Source organism: Loxodonta africana, chromosome 3, assembly GCF_030014295.1.
Source record: "Loxodonta africana isolate mLoxAfr1 chromosome 3, mLoxAfr1.hap2, whole genome shotgun sequence".
NCBI classification, from domain to species: domain Eukaryota; kingdom Metazoa; phylum Chordata; class Mammalia; order Proboscidea; family Elephantidae; genus Loxodonta; species Loxodonta africana.
This window is the reverse complement of record NC_087344.1, coordinates 51,652,410-51,676,160: the sequence shown is the minus strand read 5'-3', so window position 1 is coordinate 51,676,160 and position 23,751 is coordinate 51,652,410. Positions and strand designations below refer to the sequence as shown.

Genomic DNA, 23,751 nt, shown 5'->3' with positions numbered 1-23,751 from the left:
GTCAGAATCGACTGCACAGCATACAACAACAACAACTAACCTAAAGGTTGGAGGTTTGAGCATACTCAGCAGTGCCACGGAGAAAAGGTCTGGAGATCTGCTTCCATAAAGCCAAGAAAACCCTATGGAGACATTCTCCTCTGTAACACATGGGATTTCCACGAGTCAGAATCAACTCACAGCAATGGGCTTAGTTTTGGGATTTTTATGTTGTGTTTGTAAGCTGTAGGCAGAGTTACAAAAAGGTGGTGTGAGGAATAAGATGGAGGAAGAAAGGGTTGAGAAGCAGAAGATGGTGCAAGGAGGGAAGAGGCCTCACCAGGCCACTCACCTCGAGCACAGAAGACCCTCAATCTTTTGGAATCAGACCAGGACATGTTCAAGATCAGCTTGTGGTTGTCAAAGAGCTTGTCGGGACCCTCACAGCTCAACACCATTGGGGACATGTCCTGCAGGTCTGAGGAGAATGATCACTTGAGACAAAACCCCCAACCCCACCCACAGGCTCGCCTCTCATCCCCCACCCTCAACACCCCATACAACCCCTCTGTCACTCACCTGCCAGCGACACCAGCTGGTTGTCGGCACAGTCAGGCTCCGTGGATGTAAGACTGTCCCGGTCACAGTTCACCAGCAGGACAGCCCCATAGCCCTCGGGGCCCCAGCGCCAGGTTTTCTGTGGCCAAACAAAATGCTCAGGGTCAGTGGGACACTGGAGGGGACTCTGAACTTGGCCAGGAACTGGCTGCTTTATTAGCTTGAGGACTTTCATAATCTGGGTTTGTTTAAAGATTTAAAGACAGATCATCGATTGGGAACTGGAGCTCCAGGGCTCTAAACCCAGAGCCACTGCATCCTTATGCAGTGAACAACCTGCCCAACCATACACAGTGGCCCTGCCTGGCCTTCAGACTGGAGGAGCCAGGGTGATGTCACCGTTCCCATTAATGGCCCTCCCCAGCCTGCTGAACTTGGCCCTGCCTGGGGGACAGAGGCTCCCCACCTTGACCTTGATGGGAGTGAGAGGCTGAAGAATCTCTGGGAGACCTGCCTCATGCCCAGCACTTTCCTGGGGCCCATCCTACAGAGGCCCCTGCAAGGACCAGTTAATGTCCACCCGTGGTCCTATAGGCCCTGTAAGGAGGTCCAAGCTGAGGTGGGAAAAATGGCTGGAACCAGCCTCTGTTCAACACTGTCCCCGGCACACCTCCACTTTATCCCCCTGCCAGACCCTGCAAGGTGGGGGTCACGTCCCCATTTTATAGAAGACAGAAGAGAAACTCCAGGAGATTAGCGCCCAGTTGCATAGATGAGATTCAAACCTAGGTCTGTGGGGCAGCACAGGACTACTGCTAGCCTTGTGCAATGAACAACCTGCACAGCCGTCCATGGCAGCCCTGCCCACCTTGTCCATAAGGTCTCATGATTCAGGCTGCCTCTCTAGGGTCTTTCCCTACAACTTGTACTCCTCCCGGGACAGCTTCTAGATACTTCCCATAGGGTAGTATCTTCAGGGTCTGGCTGGAGCTGACCATCACGGCCTCTTCTACCAAAAGCCTCAGCCATCCTCCAACCAAGCCCCTAGAAATAGCCTTGCCTTCTTTTGCCTTCATTCAGTCATCCAACAACCATTTACGAAACATCTACCATGTTTAGAGGTCCAAATACAGATCAGAAAATAGAAAAGGTAGCAAGCCAAAGAACCAATCCCAATTCCAAGGTGGCACAAGGGAGACCAGAGAATGTAAGCTATTTTCTAGGAGCCACATAGCATGCCAGTCACACAGCATGGATTAATGCCCACTTACAGCAATTTGGCAGCCCCTGGATGGGTATCCTAAGCTACTGTTGCATACCACAAGGCCTGCCGCGTCCCAGGACCAGCTGCAGGTTAGCTTGTCACCTCTGCAGTCTTGAGGTAGCCAGGAGAGTCTTACCTTGTTGCCTCGGCTTCTTTTCACCTTGCCCGTGCGGCCTGTGTCCACATCGAGGGAGATGTCTGGAAGGGGATGCAAATGGACTGCCAGTAGATCCCCCAGCCCTGTCTTCATACCCGTAATGTCTAGCCAGGGCAAGCTTCTCTGCCTTCCTAGCCCATGAGAACCAGGAAGCCCTGCTCTGGGGACAATACCCAGAGCTGGAGACCCTTGTGGCAGCCCCCTGAGGTTCAGGGTGTGGATGACATTCATAGGTCTGGGTGTGGTGGGACCCAAGTCTTTGGCTTTTGAATTACTCTGTGGGGGTTGAATTGTTGGTGGCCTTGAGACTTCTAGATCATATGTTGGTGGTCCTTGACTCTGGTGATTCGTGATTATACCCTAAAGAACTAGACACTGCAGTTCTGGAGCTGGCTGGGTTCTGGCTGGGGGACGCACATGGCTCTCCAGAGTTGCAGAGCAGGATCCTGGAGTTCCATTAAGGATGATATAAGGACCTCTGGGTGGAGGAGGTCTATTGTGGGTCCGACTGTTGGCCCAAGGGCAGTGATGTTTCTAGATTCTTGCAGCCCTATGTATCACTGGGTCTCAATTCTCATGGTTCTAGAGTGGATTGAAGATTCCTGTAGAAGCCAAGCTCCATCAATGGTGGAAGAAGCTGGCCATGGGCCTTCCACTCGAGAGAAGGAGAGGGCTCTCTTCAGACCCTCAAACAGCCAGCCTAGAGGGGTGATGGGATATATGAAGAGGTAGTACTTACAAACGCCAGTGACGTAGAGCACCCCATGGCCCAAGGCACTGTCTTCATGCTGCCCAAAGTAGGAGACCTTCACCTGTGGGGAGATGGTCAACCCTAAGCCAGCATGGCCATCACCTTCAGAGGCGGTGATGGGGTGAGGGATACACTCCAGCAGCCCTTCTTAGAGGAGAGGAGGCGTGGGAGCCCCCAGGCTCTGAGGTACCAAGACTTGTGGGCTCCCAGTGTGGAGTCAGAGCTGTCTGCTCCAACAAGAGAGGCTGTGGACACTTTCTGTTTCCAGAGCTGGTGTGAGGAGCAAGGGGGCAGGGACAGGGTGGAGAAATGAGGGTTGAGCAGATGCCAGGGGGAGCAGCTAGACCTTTGGGGGATGTCAGACAGAGAGAACCAGGGAAGAGGCAGCTGTCATCTTGTCTTAGATAAGTTACTCAACTTCTCTAGGCCTCGGTTTCTTCATCTGTAAAATGGAAACAATAGCCCCAACCCCATAATAACAGCCAATGGTCACTGAACTTTACCATGGTCCAGCACCCAAGCCAAGTGCTCTACCCAGGTTCTCTAAACTAGCCCTCAGGGTGGCCCCAGTAGACAGAGCACATTCGTACTGAGGTCGCTAGGGCTCTGCCTGCAATCATGCAACCAATACACGGGGGATGGGACTTGAGCCCACTGCAGACTCCAGAGCCCCTGTTCTCAATTGCACGGTCCGGCCTTTGCTCTGTCAGGAAAAAGGTTGTATCAGTGATTCACTGGGTCACTGAGTGTGTACCTGGGGCTGGGCCGAGTGCGGACTACCATCCATGCTTAGGGCTGTCTGCATAAAAGAAGGTTTGCTTAGGTGTGAGAGACATGCACACGTAAAGGTATGTACATGTGTCTGTGCATATGTGTGAACAGGGTGTTGATATGGAGTCCTGCCTATATGGAGGTGCTTGTTTTGGGGGGCCTGTGTGTAGGCTGAATACAGATAGTGGTGGTTCAGTGGTAGAATTCTCATCTTCCATTCTAGAGACCTGGGTTCGATTCCTGGCCAATGCACACCTCATGTGCAGTCACCATTCATCTGTCAGCAGAGGCTTGTGTGTTGCTATGGTGGTAAGCAGGTTTCAGCAGAGCTCCCAGACCAAGAAGGACTAGAAAGAAAGGCCTGGTGATCTACTTCAAAAAATCCACCAATGGAAACCCTGTGGATCACAACAATCTGATCCGCAACCAATTGTGGAGATGGCTCAGGACCAGGCGGCGCTTCATTCCATTGTGCATGGGATCGCTATGATTCCTGGGCTGACTCACTGGCAACGAACAACATTCCTGTGTATATATGTGTATGTGACATTGTGGCTGTGGGTCGGTTTGTGTGTTTTGGCATCTGTGAGGCTGTATTAGCATGTGTTATGTGGATGTAAGTGTGAGAAGCTTTGTGGGGTTTTGCTGAGTGGGTGATGTGTGTATGGGGGTGTGCTATGGCGGGTAGAGTGGGAGATCTAGCCCCTTACTGTGAGGAAGTGGCCTCTTACCTTGAGATCATTTAAGTCCTTACTGGCTGTGTCCACAGACACAATCACATCCACGTTAGTATCCAGGGGCCAGCGGGCCTTGCCCGTGGGCTCCGTCACCCGTGCCGGGTCATAGACCACAAAGACCTCCACCTGGGAGCTCCCAGTGACCTCGAAGGTCTTGGCACCCTTGGGCACATCCCTGCAGAGAGGGAGAGAGGTGGGGTTGGGTGCCAGGCTATTCAGACAGCAGCCCTAGCCGTGTTGGTGGATGCTGGCCAGGAGACCCACCCTGGCTGGGCTTCAGGCAGCCCGGGCTCCAGCCCAGCTCTCCACTGATTCCTTGTGTGACCCACCCTGGGCACTCCACTCCCCTCAGGCCTCAGTCTCCCCATCTGTAACATAATAGGTTGGATCAGCACAATGGTTCTTAAGCTTTAAGCCACAGAGCCCTTTTGTCAAAGGAAATCTCATGTGGGACCCGGGACAGACAAAAGGGGTGCTGCCCTGTGGAAGCTAGGTGGGAGAGGGAATGGGCAGAACCCCAGTGGTTTAATCCCTTCACTCCCACTGCAGCCTCTAAGGCACCTCCCAGGATCCCAGGGCTCCAGAGAGCATAGATGGCAAACCTCCAGACTGGTGCACACACTTACCCCTATCCCCAAGTCTCTTTCTGCTCTGACCCTTGCACACTTTCCAATCCAATAGGAAATGTACTTGGCCAACCACCTGTCACCACTCCCACTGCTGTCATTGCAGTTGGAGCCACCATCACCACCCATCTCACATCCTCTCATCCAACTCCGTGTCCTATCCCCCCGACTCTCCATCATTTACGCAAGTGTTTCCTCGGCCTACATGCAGAAACCTGCCCCTCACGGCAGTCATGGTCTTCCCGACAGGCCCCTCAGTGCTGTCTGTTTCTGCCCCACTCTCTCCTACCACTGGGCCAAGAGGTGCGCAGGGGTCCCCCTTGCTCCTTACCATCACTTCCAGATCATTGCCTTCCTTTACTCCATAAGCCCCCAGCTTTGAAGTGAATTTTACCACCATCTATCTACAGAAAAGCCTGTGTCACTTTGTCCTCAGTCCTTGAGGGTGGCAGGTCCTGCCCACTGTCTCCAGTGCTGCTGGCATCACGTTTTAGTTTAGTCACCATGTGGATGATGGGATGAGGTGCTCTGTCTCCTCAATCCCTTGACCTCTTTTCTCTTAATGATCCTGTCCTCCCTGGACTCAGCCGCTCACTCCCACGCGTGTACCCTAGACTTGGTGATCACTGAGAACTGCACCCACTACAAACAAGCCGCAGACACCACCTCCTCAACTTTTACCTTACTTCTTCTGATACTCTGACTCCACCAATCTCTCAGCTTTACTGTGACCTGCACCCATCAAAGGCTGAACACTGTCTACCCCCTTTCCCCACCCATTCACTCCTTCATGTTCTCTCTTTCCCCCCCGCCAGCCGAGATGCCCTGTTCCCTCCTTGCAGTCACTCCCTTGCTCCACCCTAAACTCTTGCTCATCGTTTCCTCCATCATAAATCAGGACCAGTTGCCATCAAGTCAACTCTGACTCATGGTGACCCCGTGTGTGTCAGAGTGGAACTGTGCTCCATAAGGTTTCCAATGGCTGATTTTCCAGAAGTAGAACACCAGGCCTTTCTTCTGAGGCACCTCTAGGTGAAGTTGAACCTCCATCTTTTCGTTTAGCAGCCGAGCACATTAACCGCTGGCACTACCCAGGGACTCCTCCCTCTGTCATACCGCCTGGCAAAGTCCCAGACCCAGCCACAAACAAATCCAACCTCCCACCTACACTGCACTTGTACCCCCGCAGCTGACGGCGGCTCACTGAGCTTTGTGTCCACTGACCTCATGTGGCCCTTGCCACTATCCGGCAGTCCCATAACACTTTCCCAGGCCATTCACACTTTCAGTGCCCTAGAAAACCATTCCATCCCTTCTCTTCCCTCTAGAAACCTCGCTCACCTCCACCCTGCCCTCACTCATAGCTGGTCACTTCCCTCGTCCCCCCACCTCATCTCCCAGCCCACCTGCTGCTGAGCCAGCAGCTGCTGCCTGCCCTTTTGGGACAGTGGATGAACTGTCTGGGCTCTCACCCTCCCTGGGTGCTCTGGACCCATCCCCTAACCTCCACTCAAGGGCATCATCCCAGCTTTGTCCCTTCTCGTTCTCTCATCGAGTACGTTGTTGTTATGTGCAGTTGAGTTGGACCCTATAGGACAGAGTAGAACTACCCCCATAGGGTTTCTAGAGTGAAATATTTACAGGAGTAGATGGCCAGGTCTCTTCTCAGAGCAGCTGGTGGTGGTGGTTTCAAACCGCTGACTTTTGGTTAGCAGCAGAACACAACAATTGTGCCACCAGGGCTCCTTATGGAGCACACACTGCATCCATCCTAAAAAACCAATTCTCTCCTGACTGCCCATCCCCTCATTTCTTCGACTCCCTTTACAGGAACACTCCTTGGGAGTTGAGTGTCCAGCTCGGCCTTCCCAATGGCTCTGTAACCTGCCTGTAATCGGACTTCCTCCCTGCCATGCCATCAAAACTGCCCTATTGCCAAAGCAAATGGTCCTCTCCTCTTGCTTGACCTGTCAGAGGCATTGGTCCCAGGTGATCGTCTGTCCTCCTTGAAACACTCTTGCCACCTGGCCCCTGGGACACAAGCCTCTCCTTGCTCTCCGCTTACCTCACTGGCCTCTCCTTCCCTGTCTCCTTTCCTGCCTCCTTCTCATGGCCCACCCTGACCTCCAAGCTCTGGGGTGCCCAGGCAGAGGGGTGCCAGCCCAGGTTTAACAACCAGCTCTCTGACTGGGAAATGTGTGCATATACATACATACATAACCCACCCACCCAGTGCCATACATAAGCTTATTACAACTGTTAAAGATACGAATGACGTGTAGCACACAATAGACCAGTAATGATACACTATATGTGTCATGGACTGAATTATATCCCCCCAAAAAATGTGTGTATTAACTTGGTTAGGCCACGATTCCTAATATTCTGTGGTTGTCCTCCATTTTGTGATTATAATTTTATGTTAAAGATGATTAGGGAGGGATTGTAACGCCCTTACCCAGGTCACTTCCCTGATCCAATGTAAAGGGAGTTTCCCCGGGGTGTGGTCTGCACCACCTTATATCTCTCAAGAGATAAAAGGAAAGGGAAGCAAGCAGAGAGGGGGCACCTCATACCACCAAGAAAGAAGCACTGGGAGCAGAGCGCATCCTTTAGACCCAGGGTTCCTGCACAGAGGAGCTCCTAATCTAGGGAAAGATTGACAAGAAAGACCTTCCTCCAGAGCCGACAAAGAGAGAAAGCCTTCCCCTGGAGCTGATGCCCTGAATTTGGACTTCTAGCCTCCTAGACTCTGAGAAAATAAATTTTTCTTTGTTGAAGCCATCCACTTGTGGTATTTCTGTTATAGCAGCACTAGATAACCAAGACAATATGTTCATTCTTTACTGTAAATTTTGTAGTCAATTGATCATACAGAATGCCTTCTTGTGTAACCATAGCCAAATTATGGCTACAATTCAACCACGGTTCAACAAATGAGCTTGCATCCCAATCTGTTAATTCTTTCCCCAATAAATGTATTGCCATTAAATCTGATCTTGAAGAAAAACCGAAGTTCTCAACAATTTCATTCTACTTGGATCAACGATCAACATCCTTGGAGGCAGCAGTCCAGAAAGTTCTAGACTAAGATGGACCAGGAAGAAAGGCCTGGTGATCTACTTCTGAAAACCAATGGATCACAACAGCCTGATCTGCGACTGATCGTGGAGATGGCGCAGGACCAGGAAGAATTATGTTCCACTGTGCATGGGTCACCATGAGTCAGGAGCAGCATGATGGCAGCTAACAACAATGACAAATCAATCAATCAATCAACCAATAAATAAACGAAGAGGAAAGAAAAGAAACGACGCAATTCCTCTAAGGCTGTTGGGGCCTCCGAGCCCAGAACAGCTTTCTGCAGGCTGGATCCGCTCCCCCAGCTTGCTCAGTAGCTCATGACTCACTTCACCCTCTCTGGGGTGCTGGGTTCATGGTCTCTGTTCTCTCTCCCCTGAGGTGCCAGGTGAGTGGGTAGCACCTGCATTAGGTGGCATTGGGGGAAGGTGGCTTCTTGAAGGAGGCACTTGATGGGCGGGGCCAAGGTCCCTGCTCTGAAGGTCTCACCTGCTCTCTGGGAGGGGCCTGACCTAGTCCTAGCTTCATCATTCCTCTGCCTTGGAGGCTCACCACCATCGCCACATCCACGTCAACTTCACCGTGCTTCCTCTCACAGTGAAAAATGTGCAGGAGAGCTTCCGGTTATCCCAGCAGAAGATGCGAAGACAGTGAGGGAGGGGGATGGGAGGGAGGAAGCTGATGCTTCTCACCAGAGAAGCTGGCATCCTAGCCCCACCTCAGCAATGGGGTTCACACTGCTTTCCCCCATCTCTGAGGTCCCCAGATCTGCAGGTGGGACCTTGGATTAAGGGCTGCCCTAGGGGGTATAACCGGCAAGGATGGGAGTTGGGGTGAGTCCCAGGCTGCCCACAGTGGAGTCCGCTCCACCAACTCTCTGGAGCTGCCCTGCAGACTCCTCTCAAGCTAGCCCTCCCCAGTTGCTTCCCTTGGCTTCTGCGTCCTGGTGCAGCCCCCAGACCTGGCCGAGCTCCAAGCGTGCAGCCCTGGAACACCCTCAAAGCCACAGTCAAGTGAGATTACAGATTTGAAAGAGCCCCTTTAAATGGAAAAAAGCAAAAACAAAAAAGAAACCCTCTGCCCTTGAGTCAATTCCGACTCACCGCGACCCTATAGGACAGAGTAGCACTGCCCCACAGGGTTTCCAAGGCTGTAATCTTTATGGAAGCAGCCTGCCACATCGTTCTCCCAAGGAGCAGCTGGTGGGTTCAAACCGCCTACTTTTCGGTTGGCGTCTGAGCGCTTTAACCACTGTGCCATCAGGGCTTCTTTTAAATGAAAGGGACTCTAACTATGACCATTACAGGAGTGGGTCGCCCAGGCTTGTAATCATTACCGTCTCTAGCACCATCCGTTGTTCTGCTGATGAGCCAGCACCCTTCCCCTGTCTCTGCTGGGGGAATCTTTGCATTCTTTGAGACCCATCTCCAACACCACCTCCTCCGTGCAGTGGAGTGCGAGCTCTACATGGAGCGTGAGCTCTACATGGAGGGTGGCCTCAGATCCAGTTCTCACCTGCTCTAGATGTAATTCAAAGAGCTACTTCCTAGGGCTGTTGGGGGGATTGTATAAGAGAATGCCCTGGTAGCAAAGTGATTACCCAAAAGGTCAGCAGTTCAAATCCAACAGCCGCTCCTTGGAAACCCTATGGGACAGTTCTACTCTGCCCTATAGGGCGCTCTGAGTCAGAATTCATTCGACTGCTACTGGTTTTTTTTTTTTGATGCATTCAAAGGTTTGGTGCACACACACACACACACACACAAAACAGTTGCCGTCGAGTTGACTCCAACTTACGGTAACTCCATGCGCGTCAAAGTAGAACTGTGCTCCACAGGGTTTTCAATGGTTGATTTTTCAGGAGCAGATCACCACGCCTTCCTTCCAAGGCGCTTCTTGGAGGACTCTAACCTCCAACCTTTCAATTAGCAGCCTAGTGAGTTAAACCATTTACACCGCCCAGGGACTCCATTTGGTACACAGTAGGTGCTTAATAAATGTTAAATACACCATTGCTGTTACAGTTACTCTTCCCAGAGACCCCCAACACCCACTCTGCCAAAATTCCATGTGCTCCCCTCTGTGTCCCCGCACACTTGGTCAGACCTTTCTTGAGGCCCATTCCCAGTCAGCCTGTGCCACCCAGAGCGGCAGCCTGCCTGACTCACCCTGCAATGTCCCTGCACCCCCTCCCAGTTCAGGGCCGGCTACACCAGGTTTGGTAAAGAGGCTACAGGGAGAATGGAGTAAATTCTTAGAGAATCTCACAAAAAGAGGCACAGAGAGTGGGATGAGGGATTTGAAAATCAGTGGTATGTTTCCAGCCATCTCCACTTGGTTTGGCAAGGTATGTGTCCCTCACCAGTTTCGGCATAAGGATAGCATCAGTAATATTGGGGTGGAGGAAGGGCCCACATTTTCAAGAGCCTACTATGTGCCAAGAGCCCCTGGGTAGTGCAAACAGTTTGTACTTGACTACTAACCTAAAGGTTGTCGGTTCGAACCCACCCAGTGGCACCTAGAAAGAAAGGCCTGGCAATCTGCTTCTGTAACGATTTACAGCCAAGAAAACCCTATGGAGCGGTTCTATTCTGCTACACATCAGGTCATCATGAGTTGCAATCAACTCAATGGCAAAGGTTTTTTGCTTTTTTTTTTTTTAAACTATGTGCCAGGCACCTGCTGGGCTTTTGATACCCAAGATCTCACCCAAACCTCACAGCAACCCAGCCAGGTAGGTGTTAGTGTTTCCATGTAACAGATGAAGATATCTTCTCTGAGAAGTTAAGCAACTTTCCTAGGGTCACACAGCTGGCAAAGGGAGGAAGGAGCAGCAGTTTTGTCTTCTATCTTTTTGCTGTCCCAGTGGACATTAAAATGAATGTGTGTGCCCTGGCAAGCTCCTGTGGGGGACTGGAGGGCAGAAGGAGTCAGGGAGGGTGTGAGGAAGAAAGAGGAAAATGCTGAAACTTTGCTAAACAAGCCCTTCGGTGTGGTTCCTCAGAAGAGGCAGGTGAGGCCTCAAGCAGGAAACCATACCCTGCCCCACCCCCACACCTTGCAGGGGCCTTGGGAGAGGTTGGCAAAGGTCAGGAGGATGGCACCCATGATCTTCTGGCCCCTGCCCCTCCTAGGATGACAAGACTGGTACATCTGCTCTAAGCCTTGAGTCAGAGAGGGGCCTCGCAGGTCATCTTGCCCAGCCCCCAGCCCAGTGCAGCACTCCTTGCTTGAACACTTCTGGTGACAGACAGCTCACTACCTCACACCTGTGCTTTGACAGCTCAGGTAAGTATAAAGTGTTCCCTTTTGCCCGGTAGCAGCCTGCCCCCGAGAAGCTTCTACCCTCTGGGGCTATGCAGGCCACACCTTATCTCAACTACTTGGAAATTTACCACCTGGTTTTTTTCCTGCGGAAAGGAGAAACACAGCAGTCTCAGGGAAGTTCTTTCCACGCCTTTCATCTTGCCCTGCAGCTTGGACCTCACCAGCCCTTGGTAGCAAAGCCTAGGGTTGGGGACGGGGAGGGCAGAATGGTGCTACCAGCCTCCAGCTGGGTGGGTGGGGTTGGCAGAGGACCAGTGTGCCCTTGATGGGTGTTTAGGGCATTGTGCTTAGGGAGTGGAGGGGTGCAAGGGGAGAATAACCCAGAACATAATGCAGAACCGACAGAAAGGCCAAAGACCAAGCCAATGGGTGACCCTGGGGCAGACCAGGCCAGCCACCACCATGGCTTCTTGGCACACCTGCCAGCCTCCACCTGCCATAAGCCCCGGAGGTGCCTCCCATGAGCAAGAGGGGAGGGCTGGCAAGCTCTTTCTAGTTCAGCCAGCTCCATGAGTCATTCTGCTGGGAGCTGAGGGTCTGGCTGGAGAGCCAAGTCCCCATAGTCTATCTCCCAGGGATCTAGTGAGCAATCACAAACCCACCTAAGACCAGATGGACTGAGCGCAAATCCTGGCTCAGCCACTTACCAGCTCTGGACCTGAGAGGGTCCCTTAATTCCTCTGGGTCTCAGTTTTCTTATCTGTAAAACAGGGATGGTAGCAGTACTTGCCACCTAGGACTGTTGTGACGATTAGATAGGTCAGCGTATACAAGGTTTAGAACAGAGCCTAGCACATGGTCAGGGCTACATATGTGTTTTTTAGCATCATCACTGTCACCATCACCATCTTCAACTTCGCAGACAGCTCTTTATCTGCTAATACCCCTTCCTCTCTCTTCTCTTTCAGTTCACTCCCTCACTTGTTCCTCTCTACCCTGTGCTGGTCCAGCCCCCCTTGGACTCCGGTTCTAAAGGACTGCAGCTCCCCAGGAGCACCTGGGGCTTCCATTTGTGTTGCTAGCTGCTCTACCTCAACACACACCCTGAGCACCTGCTATGTGTCAGGCACGGTGCTGGGCACTGGGAAAACGGAGCTGAATCACCCCTGCCCCTGTGGGGTTCACACAGGGCAGGTACATCACAGTCTACAGAATCCATTCTGATTCCATCCTCACGGCCCCTGGCTTCTGAGCAGGGACGTTATTATCCTTTTCTCCACTTTACAGAAAATGAACTGACATTCAGAGATCACACAGAGGGTAAGTGGCAGAGCTGGGGTTTAGCCCCACTTGTCTCTAACTCCAAAGCTCACCTGCAGTGCTGACCCAGAAACATAGTAGAATCCCAGATGATGGTGCATACACCATTCCCCCTGCCAGGGGCCACCTCTCTCCTCTTGTCCTGGCCGGTTCCTGTACATCCATTCATTCTTCTGCCCTGGGTGACCGAGACACCTCTTCCCCAAGGGAGGGGGACCCTAACGCCTGGCATTTCTTCACATATATCACTCACCCTGTGTGCTTTGACCGTCAGCATCTTTCTCATCTCCCTGACTAAGATGGGAGCCTTCGCGGGCAGGCATAGGCTTCATTAATCTCCAAGTGCTGGAGCCCAACACAGCACCTGGCACACAGCAGTTGCCCAGGTTTGTTAAATGACTGCAATAGGGCAAAGGCCACAGAAGGTTATATGTAATGGGAATCATGGGTGCTGGGCAGTGGGAGGAGTGGCTCAGACACCCCATCGTCTACCCCCCAGCTCCTGACCCTGGCTTTGGCTTTCCCTTTGGTCCACCCCAGGGGCTGGCATGGCTGACAGAGGCCGGGGAGAACTATGGCTGACACCCCATAGATATGGGCAGGTATTTTCTCCAAAGGCTAGACTCACACAGGGTGTGGCTATGTCTGCTCCCTCCTTGCCTCCTTCTCAGAGATAACCATCATGGGTGCATTATGACCCATTAATTGCTCTGGGAGGGACACACCCAGAGACCTAGGAAGGAAGGCTGGAGGGGAGGGATGGTGGGCAGCTTCCACCCACTGGCCTCCCCAAAAGGTGTAGATGGGAGCTGAAGAACAGAACTTTTCTGAAAGGATCCTGAATTTAGAGTCAGAATCAGGAGTGACTTCTCTCAGCCTTGGTTTCCCCATCTGTAAAGTGGAGAAAAGCATGCCTGTGCTCTGTGAATTACAAAACTCCTCAGTTTCCTCATCTATACAATGAAGGAAACAAAGATGCCAGCTTTTAATAGTACAAACAACAAATGATATTATCTCTACCCACCATGGGAGGAGTCCCTGGCTGGTACAAACAGTTAATGAACTGAAAGGTTGGTGGTTCAAGTCTACCTAGAGGCACCTCAGAAGAAAGGCCTGGCATGATCTACTTTCAAAAAATCAGCCATTGAAAACCCTATGGAGGGGAGTTCTACTCTGACACACATGAGGCAGCCATAAGTTAGAATCGACTCAATGGCAACTGGTGGGTTAAGGTAGCAGAAAGGCTCAGAGAGGTGAAGTGAATGGTCCAAGGCCACACAGTTTGTAAGAACCAGGCTGACCCCCTAGCCTGAGGCCATCCTGTTAGTGAACTGAACTCTCAGATCTTCCACCACGGGCTTCCTTCTATGGAACCAGTCAGGATGGTGCCTGTGGATTTGGGAAAGGAACGGCCTTCCTTCCTCCTTGCCCAAGTCAAAGCCCCAGCTCACCTTCCCTTATGTCCAGCAGCCTTGGCACCCAGCCTGGGCTCAGACCACACCAGCTGCACCCTCTGCAGGATCCTACTGCAGAGTTTGTGGTCTTACCCCCACCCACCCCTACCAGTAAGTACAGAGCTGGAGACCCAGGCAGGGGCGTGGGGAGGAGGGTGTTTATGAACATGGTTGGGAAGGTGTGATGGAGAAGGGCTTGGCAGGGCTTCGAGGACCTTAGACTCAAATGCAGTGTGAGTGGCCTCTGGTTCTCTCTTCTGGGGCCTGGGGGCATTTGGAGGCTGGGCAATGGGAGGGGGTGGCTCAGATACCCAGTCATCTGCTCCCTGTCCCCCAGCTCCTGACCCTGCTTTTGGCTTGGTTTTCCCTTTGTTCCCCCTGGGGGCCGGTTGTGGCTGACAGAGACTGGGGAGGGCATGAGAGTGGGGGTAATGTACTGTACTGCCTGAGAGGCCAGGCCCCTAAGGGGACCCAGCAAATCCCAGCTTCCTGAGCCGCAGTCCAGCTCCAAGGGCCCAGGTGCCGGCACTCTACCTGGATGGAGTTTTGGAATCCCCCAGCTCAAAGCTGGGCCCACCTCCCAGGCCTCACTAGGTGCTGTTGTCTTCAGCCAAGTGCAGATTTTCCCATTTGTTCCCACCCCACATCCCACACCCCACATCTTTAAAGGGTGGAACCACTTGGCAGACGTGGGAAGCTGCTCAAATCCATATAGAAGAGACTGGGAGCTTCTTTAGACAGCAAAGGAAAGAATAGTATCTCAGGGAAAATATTTAGGAAAGAATCTATAAAATCACAAGTGAGCGACCACCCCCTCCATTCCTCCCATCTGGAATCTTCTCTCAGGGTCCACAGGTCAGGAAAGCAGGGTCTGTGTCTGGCTTATCTCGGGCCCCTCCGGTCCTAGCTGGCCCCTGACCCCTCGTGAAAGGAAGGGTAGGGGCTAGGGAGGCCAAGAGAGAACTGGGGCTTTGAAGTGATGGGAGCTGAGAAGGCAAGAGGAGAAGGGAAGGAATAAGGACAGATTCCAGGACTGGAATCCAAGAAATGATGGGAAGAGGGGGGGATGGGACAAGGGGGCTGGAGAGGGAAGGATGGAGTGAAGACAAGGGGCTCTGAGCTGGATCAGAGATGCTCTTAAAACGGCGGGGAGCAGCTGGGACCCAGGGAAGTAGGACATGTGCAGAACTAAGGGGTGGCTGACCTCTGAGGCCCTTCTTGGTACCAATCTTGTTGTTAAGTGCCGTGGAGTCGGTTCTGACTCTTACCAACCCTATAGGACAGAGTAGAACCGCCCCCATAGGGTTTCCAAGGAGCGGCTGGTGAATTTGAATGGCCAACCTTTTGGTTAGCAGCTGAGCTCTTAGCTACTATGCCACCAATCTTGTAGGATTCAAAAATGGTGCACTCCACCACTCCAAGTCCAGAGTCTACAACTCCTGGGGCTTTCACAAGCTCAGGGAACTTATGCGAGACTCCGGCCTCATATTCTCCAGGAACCCTCAAATTTAAACTTTGAACATTACCTCCAAATAAGGGTGTCATTCCTGTCGCAGAGACGCCGCAACAGGATGGCACAAGGAAGAGAGGTGCTCACCCAGCTCTAACCCCGTGTCCCAACCCGGTACTTGGAGCCTGTCAGTCACTGTGAGTTATTGCTGGCATCAATCCTGTAATCATCCTGTGTGGAGCACAATTATGCTTCATTGTCCTTCTGTGTGAGTTCAAAGCATTCATTTACTCAGTGTAACATTAAAAATTTATATACCACAAGTTTTATAACTCTGTTTTGGCATTTTTGTTTTTTGAAATACCGGGAGTCTAAGCAAGTGGAAGCAGCCTGGGGCTCTCTCTGGCCCTGCAAAGTCCATCCGCCCTGTACTTCTCCAAGTTTTTGGTGCTTTATTGGGATGGGAAGCTTGGGAAGAGTCCAGGAGACTATGCCCATGCCCTGCCCAGCCAGCCTTCTCCTCCATGCCCATCATTGTGGCCTCTGGATGGACAAGGAGGGACAGGATAGACTGCTGAGAGGTCCTTATGCTGTCCCCTCTTTCTGTTGGCATGAGCCCTCTGGGGCCACCTCAAAGCTTCCAAGCAAAGGGACTTCCAGGGCAGTCTGACCAGACCCAGGGGCTCAGGGTGGGAATATAACCCCCCGGGGTGTGGGGTCGGGGTGTGGGGTCAGGGTAGGGAGCTAACCTGCTGGAGTGTGAGGATCAGGGTGGGGAGCTAGCTCGCTGAAGTGTGGGGGTCAAGGTAGGGAACTGACCCATAGGGGTATAGAGTCAAGGTGGGGAGCTAACCCCCTGGGATGTGGGGTAAGGGTAGGAAGCAAGCCTGCTGAGACATGAGGGTCAGGATGGGGCGCTCATTCACTGGAATGTAGGGTCAGGGTGGGGAGCTAACCTGCTGGGGTGTAGGGTCAGGGTAGGGAGCTAATCCGCTGAGGCTTGGGGTCAGGATGGGAAGCTAGCTAGCTGGAGTGTGGGGTCAGGGTGGGGAGCTAGCTCACTGCACCGTGGGGTCAGGGTGTGGTGCTAGCCCGCTGAGGTCCAGAGTCCAGTGCAGGGAGTTAGCCCTCTGGGGTGTGGGAGTGCAATCTGCAACACATTTTGAGTCAGGGGGTTCCTAAAGGTTCCTCAAGTTGGGACACCTTGAGGTGCACAACCACCCCGAAAACAAATATTTCTCCAAATAACCAGTTGATGCAGCACCCCAGGGAATTGATCACTTCCCGTGATGTCACCCCACTCCCATCTCCACCGGCTCTCCCAGAGGGCTCAGACTCGGGCAGCTCAGGTGACTGGCACACCCCTCGTCTGAGGCCTTCCCCTCACCTAGCAGCAAGGCTATTAGAAACCCCTTGCCTGGCCTCACCGTGAGCCAGGCACCTGGCAACACAGGTGAGGGAGCCCCAAGTTCATCATCAATGTATCCCCTTCCTCCTGGAGTGAGCTGCAGCCTCCTCTTTAAATCCCTCCCAGGTTGACAATTCCATGACCTCTTCCTCCACCTATCCCGGCCTCACTGGCAGGAAGTTCTTCCTTAAGTCTAATCTTAAACCAACTTGCTGCAGAATAAGCTCCTGTTTCTAGTTTAGAGACTCTCAGTGGCTATGACCCTACTCATCACCAACACCCAGGGCAAAGCTTCCTGAAGGGCTTTTGGGTAGAAGTTCCTCATAGTACTCAACTCAGGACCCTGAAGCAGTCACCCCTCTCCTCACCCCTCTCCCAGCTATCCTCTCAGATGCGAGACGTCTCTCTCTGCTACTTGTATTAAAGTAAGGCGTTAGACAAAATACAAGATGATTAGTTAAACTGGAATTTCAGGTAAACAATAAGTTTTTTTAGCGTAAGTATATCCCATACAATGTTTGGGATATACTTATATTAAAATTTTTTGTCGTTTATCTGAAATTCAAATTTAACTGGGTGTCCTGTATTTTTCCTTGCTAAATCTGGCAGCCAAGGGACAGCAGTGATGAACAACCCAGGCAGCTTCCTCTCGCCCCTCGGCTGAGTCAGGGCCCCACATATGAGGGTGCTAAAGGGCTTAGCAATTCCAAAGTATCTTTATAGACAGCCCTGCCCTGTGCTCCCACCACAGACATCCTGATCTCTCATCTGCTCCTTCAGTCCTCTGAGGTGCAGTGGGAATAACAGATAGTGGAGGAAAACGGGACCACAGAGCCATCAGAGCTATGGGGCACCCACCATGCAAGGTCTTATACACACACTGTCTCATTTTTGCTCCCCCAAGCCCACTAAGATCAGTGCTTTTGTTCCCTCATTTGTTAGATGAGGAAACTGAGGCTCAGAGAAGTACAGCAACTTGTCCCAAGGTCATACAGCCACAAACAGAGCCAGGATTAGAACCCACATCTGTCCAACTCCAGAATCTACTCTCTTTACCTCTAAGCTGAACTACAAAGGGAACTCAGCTCTTGTCTGAGCTCAGTTGAGGAAATGAGATCCAGAGAGAGCCAGTGACTTGCTCCAAGTCAGAGAGTAAGTCAATGGCAGAGCTGCGACCAGAACCCAGGTGTCCTGGCTCCCAGCCAAATGCTTCTGGCCTTAGACAGCAGCACCATGGAGGGCCTGCCTGAGGTTCTGAAATTACCTTCCAGAAACAGCCATCCCCTCAGATGAGAGATGCCCTTCTTTGCTCCTGGTGTTAAAGTGAGGTTGCTAGATAAAATACAAGATGCTTAGTTAAACTGGCATTTCAGATAGACAATAAAATTTTTTTAAGCATAAGTATGTCCCATGCAATGTTTGGGATATACTTATTCTAAAATTTTGTTGTTGTTTATCTGAAATTCAAATTGAACTGGGCATCCTGGTTTTTTGTTTTTCTAAATCTGCTATGTTAAAAGGGCAGGAGAAAATGGAATCTCCTCTGGTCCTAGAGAATCAGCCCACATAGTAGGGATCCCACCAGCGACTTAAAGTCAAGGTCTGGTCTCCAGGACTCCTGACTTTTCTCTCCAGCCCTGCCACTGGGACCTCAGGCCACTTCCTGAGAGGGGCAGGAAAGACTTCTGGGGCAGAGCAACTCCCCAAAGAGGCTGATCTGAGGGCAGGTAAGGAGCAGGGCCCAACGTAACTTAACCAACTCGGAGAGCACAGGTCTAAAAGCTATGGGGCTGAGCCTCAGTTTCCTCATCTGACAAATGGGAAAACAATAGCACCAATCTTATAGGATTTGAAGGAGCATCAATGAGACCATGTCTGTAAAGGGTCTTTCATGGTGGGTGCCCCAGAAATCGGAGGTGCTTACAGCTCTGACGACTCATTGCGGAACCCCCAGCTCCTCTTGGAGTGGGGCCCATCTAGGCCACCACCCACAGGGGCCCAGCCCCATCTGGTCCAGCAGAGATGGAAGCCATAGACAGTCTTTCAGAGCTATAAAGGCCCCCAGAGATCACCAAGTTCAACTCTCCAGTGGCCAGGTGGGGAAACTGAGGCTCAGCCAAGACAGAAGAACTTGGGCCAACAGAAACTGATGCTTCTGCTGTCCCTTCAGAGGTCATCATTGCCCCCACCACTGCCATCGTCATCACCATCATGGCCAGGAGTGGATTAACCAGTAGGCAGGGTGTGCGCTGGATTACAGTAAGCAAGGTACCCACAGGCTTAATTGTTTTTACTTACTAATCTGTAGTGCACAATTTCACAAGGGTTTCACTACATCCTTGATACGGCAAAAAAAATGGGTGAAATTACGCACTACAGATTAGTGAGTAAGCACAGGTAAGCCCGTGCGTACCTTGCTTATTGGGTAATCCGTCTCTGATCACAGCAAGTGCCAGGCCTCGCTCCAAGTTTTCTTCCTGTATGAGCCCATATGAGGGATTAGTCCCCTAACCACTCCCTCCTCATCCCAATCACCCTCATTGCCCCTGGCTGGTCTCCAAGGATTCAGCTCCCACCCAGCCTCAGAGTTGAGGCAAGACATTGAAGAAGAGGAGGGGAGGCCCACTCCTGTTCAATTCCTGAGCAACGACTCATTCTGACACCCCAGGTGAGACAAATGACAAGTTCCACTCAGACATCTGCACCCAGAGCCCAGACCCCCAAAGCCTGGTCCCAAGGACCAGAGCCTGGAGCCCAGGGCTCAGAGATAGAAACCTGAGGCCAGATCCCAGATCCGGGGGCCCAAGGTTAAAATCCTAACCACAGTGCCCAGGAGCCGGAGCCCAGGTGCAGACCTGGCACCCTACCCCTCCCTCTCAGGCTCCACAGCCAACTCCATCTTTTTTGCTATCGAAACAACCAGCCTCCTGCCAGCATCCTCCAACAGGCTTGATTCATCTACGGATGCCCACCCCATTGCCTCAGAGACCTCCATTCTAGCCCAGTCCTCTGCAGTCAGGTGGGCACCTCCTAGCTCTCACCTGTGAATGTCCACAAGCGTCTCAACTCCCACCACACACACGGCATAGGTAGGCTTCTTCAGGGACAGCTCCACAGCTCTCTGTGCAGCCATCTTGTCTCCCAGCCACCGACCTCCAAGATGAGCTCCGGCCCTGACTCCCTGGCCGCACACCCTGGCCCCAAGCTCCTCTCCTGGGCACCTTTTCACCAGGAAGATATGTGAGTTCTAATGGGCTGATGCTCTCCTCCTCCCTTTTAATTTCACCCTGTGACCTAGAGTCCCCACCTCCTGGCTCCATGCCTGGCCCTCTTCAAGCCTGTCAATCTGGGAGGCCCGGGAGAAGGCATCCACCCATCCACCAGTCCGAGGCCTCTCTGGGGAATGGGGAAAAGGGGCTACTTCATCTAGGGTCCCCCAGTGGAGCAGGAGCTCCCCTGCAACACCCAGCTCCTTCTTCTCCAGCTTTGCCTCTATCTATCCTCACTCTTCTTTTTTTTTTTTCAGGCTGAGCAGTGGGTGAGCCTGAATCCACAGCATAATGACAATCATCAGCATTTCCTGGGGGCTGACTATGTGCCAGGCACCAGCTAGGCAGTTTAAAGATTTTATCTCATATGCTAACATGTCAGGGAGCCTATAAATTACAGTGGACTCACTGCCTGAGTTCAAATCCTGGCTCTGCCTCTTACAATCTGTGTGACCTTGCACAAGTTACTTAACCTTTCTGTGGCTCAGTTTCCTCATATGCAAAACAGTGGTTGTAACAATAGTGCCCGTTCCACTGGGTTGATGTAAGGATTACATGAGATAAGTGTAAGGCGATTAGCACGGTGCCTGGCACCTAGTATCCACCATGAGAAATGATAGCAACCATTACTGTTGTTAGTTGCTAGGCAGCTCTGGCTCGTGAACCCCTTGGACAATAGAACAAAACGTTGTTCTGCACCATCTTCATGATCACTGGTATGCCCGAGTCCATTGTTGCAGCCACAGTATAGTTTGAGTGCCTTCCAGCACTTTATCAGATAATATTCTGTTGTGATCCATAAGGTTTTCACTGGCTGATTTTCAGAAGTAAATCACTAGGCCTTTCTTCCTACTCCGTCTCAGTCTTGAAGCTCTGCTGAAACCTGTCCACCATGGGTGACCCTGTTGGTATTTGAAATATTGGTGGTATAGTTTCCAGTATCATAGCAATATGCAAGCCACCACAGTACGACAAACTGACAAACGAGCAGTGGAGCAACCATTACTAGTATCTTTACTTTTTAGGTAAGAGAAGCATGGCTCAAGATTACACTGCTAGTAAGTGATAGAGGTAGAACTTGAACCCATCCACCTGACCCACCACACTTTGCCACGCCCCAAAAGGTGCCCTGACTCCAGAGATGGCAGAAGCCATCCCAGGTGAGCATCCTTGGCCAACCAGAGAGGAGGCAACTTGAAAAGGAGCTCAGATCAGTGGGCCAGGGAGGGCAGATCTGTTTCTAGAATCCCCTTCCTTTCAACTCAAAACCGAAAGCTCTGGCTCCAGCCTGTTCTGAGGGTGTTTGTAGATTTTCATTCATTCATTTGAAAAATGTTGTTGCGCATTAGACACTCTTTTTGGCAAGGCGGATACAGCTATGGCTAAAACAGACCACATCCCTGCTCTGCTGGCATTTATATTCTGGTGGGAGACCGACAACAAACAGGTAAATAAGTAAAACGTGCATCAGGTTAGATGGTGCAACAAGGCTCTTTCATCATCTGGGAGAAAGATGACGGTGGCTTGGTCTCAGGGAGGGTGGTGAGAGTCCCAGGGATTCTGAACATATTTTGAAGGTAGAGCTGACAAGTTCTGCTGAGGAATTGGATGTGGCTGTGAGAGAAAGAGAGGAGTCAAGGACTACTGGAGTTTTTGGTGGGAGGAACTGAAAGGATGGGGTTGTCATCAAGTGAGGTGGAAAAGACCAGAGGTGGGCCATGTTGGACCTGTTAAATGTGAAATGTCTACTAGACGTTTGACGTTTGAGTAGAGATGACAAATTGTAGGTGACATGTCCCCTCTAAAATGGGCCTTGGGGGTGATGAAGAGGTGTGTCCTCCAGAAATCACAGGGCATGCCTCCTCAGTCATGGGGTTCTTTTAGTCCAGGAGGCCATCATAGAAAGCGGGGTAAAGGACACACAAACCAGAACGTCCCTGTCCACAGGTCTGGGGTAGGAAGGCTGCAGTGAGAGAGATGGAGAGAGAAGAACACTTCCTGCCTGGAGAACTTTCAGTCTGGTGCAGAGGACACAATCCCTGCCTCCGGGAGCCCCCAGCCTGCTTAGGGAGACAGGAAACAAAAATGGCATAGACATCTATTTGGTTATTTCTTATTTCAAAGCTTTTTCTGGAATGAGGTCCTTTTCTTATATTGGTAACGCATCTGATTGCAAATGCTCTTGATCTGTAAAGTTCATTACACCTAAAGACATCAAGGCTGAATCTAGGTTTACCCCATGGATACGGAGCCCAGCAAAACAGCACTTCAGGGATGGCAATGGTTTCCACCACCTACCTCCCCTGTTAACCAGGACCTGGGCCATTTTGCATAACGATATAATGTGGAGTGGAAAAAGTAGGTTTCTGAAGAGCACTTGAGTATGTTCCCACTGGAAAAGACTGGATGGATGGATGGATGGATGGATGGATGGATGGATGGATGGATGGATGGATGGATGGATGGATGGGTGGGTGGATGGGGGGGTGGAGGGGTGGGTGGATGGGTGAACTGACTGGGAAAAGGTAGGAAGGGGGTTGGTGCATAAAGAGCATCTGCAAAGATGAAGATGATGATGTGATGATGATGATGATAGCAATGGCGATGATGCTAGTTCTCGCCGTGCACCAGGCACTGTTCTAAGCCCTTGCGTATACTGACCTATCTAATGCCCTCAACAGTCCCAGGCGGCAGGTACTGCCGCTATCTCCATTTTACAGACAAGGAAACTGAGTCACAGAGGTGTTAGGGGACTCTCCCAAGCTCCAGAGCTGGGAAGTGGCTAAGCCAGGAGTTGAGTTCAGTCCATCTGGACCTAGGTGGGTTTGTCACTGGTACTAGATCCCTGGGAGGTAGAATATTGGATCCTTTGCACCTTCATCCTCATGCTTTTGTTTATAGTTTGAATAGGGTCAGTGAGAAAATTATATTTTTACTATTGAAAAAAGATTATGCAGCCTTCATTATTCTGCCTCTGAGGAAAAATAATAAAAGTTCCCTTCTCTTGGCCTCTCTACCCACCCCTGCTATTCCTTCCCTTCCTTCCTCTTCCCTTAAATTCTAAGAACATTTCTTTTAAGACACCGTGAGCTGCTGGGGCCCCTGCCCTGCCCACAACCCACAAACAGCATATCCGACTCAATTCTGCTGAGGTCTGTTTGAACTTGAGATTCCAGGCTTGAAGGGTCAGATTTCGGATAAGGAGCAGGGGTGGGGGAGCTGTGTGACATCATCTCTCCTCCACCCTCATTCACTCTACCCCCAACCCCTCACCTGTAGGTAGAACATACCACTGGGATGGCCCACAGGAATTAGCCTACGACGCAGCCCCGTGCATGGAGAAGAGGCCTACTAGCTGCTGGGTGACCGTGGGGCTCTCGGAAGGCTCCAGGGTGTCTCTGAAACAATCCACGGAAGCTATACCAGGGATGGTATCTGGCGCTGGGCCTTTGATGTCCAGAGCCTCACTTTCCTCATACTATAACAGTTTTTTGAGCACCTACCACGTGCCAGGCACTGTTCTTGGCACCAGGGATACAACAGTGAACAAGACAAAGAACCAGTTCGCAGGGGGTATACAGAGCAGCAAAGGAGACAGGCGATAGGTCGGACAGGAGAGAGACTGCGATGTCAGGAAGTGATGGGGACAAACAAAGCAG

At 51.6% G+C, this 23,751-nt stretch overlaps 1 protein-coding gene across 1 annotated transcript in view; it reads right to left on the bottom strand.

Annotated features, from left to right (window-relative positions):
- Positions 1 to 20,319, bottom strand: part of PADI1 (peptidyl arginine deiminase 1) — a 40,304-nt gene extending 19,985 nt beyond the window's left edge. Inside the window, exons 1-6 of the mRNA XM_003413135.4 lie at positions 19,865 to 20,319; positions 4,212 to 4,392; positions 2,698 to 2,770; positions 1,938 to 1,999; positions 559 to 676; positions 332 to 457 (exon numbers count right to left, since the gene is read on the bottom strand). Coding sequence (XP_003413183.2) covers positions 332 to 457; positions 559 to 676; positions 1,938 to 1,999; positions 2,698 to 2,770; positions 4,212 to 4,392; positions 19,865 to 19,956 — 652 coding nt within the window. The 5' untranslated portion in view covers positions 19,957 to 20,319. The remainder of the gene's footprint in view (positions 1 to 331; positions 458 to 558; positions 677 to 1,937; positions 2,000 to 2,697; positions 2,771 to 4,211; positions 4,393 to 19,864) is intronic.
- Between the last annotated feature and the right edge of the window lie 3,432 nt (positions 20,320 to 23,751).